We start from the raw sequence: 2,161 nt of genomic DNA on the forward strand, positions 1-2,161 counted from the left end.
AGAAATAAACACCGGACAGTTAATGTTAACTTTTTTTGTCCCCTTCACCCATAAAACTACAGCTTCTAGATGGAATATCTTCTGTTAACTTACACTGATAGAAAACAATGGATTAAGGAAAGATTTAATGAAGGTAAAAGTAAAGCAGAAGGCACCTACGTTATATTTAAACATGAACGAGATCAAATGCTATAGGAGGAGGTAATACTTGGTACCAGAGCTTTTACTGTGGTTGAGGGAGAGTGGAAAGCTTTTGAGCACCAGCCCAGCTGCACTGGTGTGCTGATGTTAACCTGAGGAGACGACAACAGTGTTTGCAGAGCAAAAGAGGGACCTGAGGAAGATGAGAGGTGCCCACACTGGGCCACGAAAGTGAGAATTATTATGGATAGCCAAAGCACTAGCAAGTGGTGGAACCTGAGAACGCACATAACATGCCAGTGAAATGAACACTTCCGAGGAGGCTGTGATTTCAGTATTATCAGTTTTTAGTTCCAGAGTCATCTTTTGAAGGCATTTTGGAGATCTCTAAGCATCAGAATTAGGAACTAAGAATTTTTACAGTAAAAATGTAGGTATTTCCAAGACACAACACTGTACCTCTACATCAAAGTTAGTCATGTCAGCTTTCCACTGGAAGTGTTCCTGCACAGCTCCACCGAAGTCTCTTGCAGCCTCATTTGACGTGAAACTGTGCTTGTCTCCTCCTCTATTGCACGTAACACGGAACTTCAACACCTTTGCCTCTCCTTCGCTTGTCTTACCATCACCAGCCTTGGTCCCACTCCCAGAACCCGCCTGCAATTCATCTTTAGCGTCAGACTGTTCATTCTCCTCCTCCTCCTCCCCATTTCGGGGTGCCACTCCTTGTGTCTTTTCTGTATCCTGGCTGCTAGTGGGTTCTACACCTGCATTGTGCTGGGCACAGTCCTCCTCTTTACTAGCGTCTTTTTGATCTGTTCCTTCCTCTTCTCCATCGTCATTCAACTTCTCTTTGCTTGCAGTACTCTGCAGATTATGTTTTTTGCGTTTTGTCTTTTTCTTTTTCAAGCTGTTGTTCAGCTTCCAAACTTTCAATGGATCAGTCCAAGGCAGTTTTTTAACCAAATCTTCCAAATCCTTTAGAGCATCTTCCTTTAAAAGACAAAAAAAAGTTGTGCTTCGAAGTCATTCCATCCCTTTAAAAACTATCCTTTTTTAAAGTCTCTCAAATTAGTTTCCTAAATGTGTAACCCACTACACATTTAAGCAAAGCTTACAGCTTCTTCTGCCATTTTTGCCATAACTGAATTGCACTGAAAGTCACAGGACCCATAGTATTTCATCATTTATCTTGTCAAATAAACAGCCAACGCTAAATTAAGTGACTGAAATGATACTTTACTGTCCTATAAGCATGACATTGGCTCTCATTCTAGATTTTGCCCGTGTAACATATTTAATGGAAGAAATCACTTTAGACAACACGACGGCACTTCCATCTTACAAGCCAAAGAGGAACTGGGATATCACAAATAGAAAAAAAAAACACCACACCTCACAAACTTGTTCATGAAACAGAATACTTTCTGAAACATCTTAAATTAAAAAACACTCCAAAATCCAGAACCGATTGAAAAACGAGAAGTAACTCACCTTGTTTTCTTTAAATTGATAGTCTTTGAATTCCTGAATGACAACAAATAAATTATCCACTGACCTTAGACGATGGACCTGGAAGAAATGAGAAGCCACAGTGGCACATTACTAACCACGTATGCCTAGGGATTGTGTTTATTGTAATTAGAATTTTGTCATCTTACATGTAGATTTATGAGAACACGTTTTTCCATTTTTGTTTATACGGGGGCTAGCACTTCACGTGCAAAGCCAGAAGCAAGACTTCTTTGCACTAACTGAAGCTCCCCATCTTTAACTTCATCCACCCTTGCAAAACCAAAATAAATCTGGATATAGCTCTCCAAATCAGAATAGCCAAAGCGGAATTCTGAAGTGTTTTTCATAACGAATGCCTTCAAAACGGGAGTACTTCGCCCACGGCGGGCTAGCACCCTCTCCTGTGCACTAATGCCACCGCTCCTCCCGTCACGGCCACAGCAGTGAGGGCAAGGCCGCCGGGCACGGCCAGGCCGGTGCACCACAGAGGACACAACCGCCCCCG

At 42.0% G+C, this 2,161-nt stretch overlaps 1 protein-coding gene across 1 annotated transcript in view; it reads right to left on the minus strand.

The window, feature by feature from the left end:
* The window catches only part of THUMPD3 (THUMP domain containing 3), a gene marked incomplete at its 5' end in the record, with an annotated part of 4,607 nt that extends 2,894 nt beyond the window's left edge, over window positions 1-1,713 (minus strand). Inside the window, 2 exons of the mRNA XM_009701009.1 lie at window positions 601-1,134; window positions 1,636-1,713. Of these exons, the coding sequence (XP_009699311.1) occupies window positions 601-1,134; window positions 1,636-1,713 (612 nt within the window). The remainder of the gene's footprint in view (window positions 1-600; window positions 1,135-1,635) is intronic.
* Window positions 1,714-2,161: the final 448 nt, after the last annotated feature.

The sequence above is a fragment of the Cariama cristata genome, unplaced genomic scaffold (genome assembly GCF_000690535.1).
Source record: "Cariama cristata isolate BGI_N322 unplaced genomic scaffold, ASM69053v1 scaffold40095, whole genome shotgun sequence".
Lineage (NCBI taxonomy): Eukaryota > Metazoa > Chordata > Aves > Cariamiformes > Cariamidae > Cariama > Cariama cristata.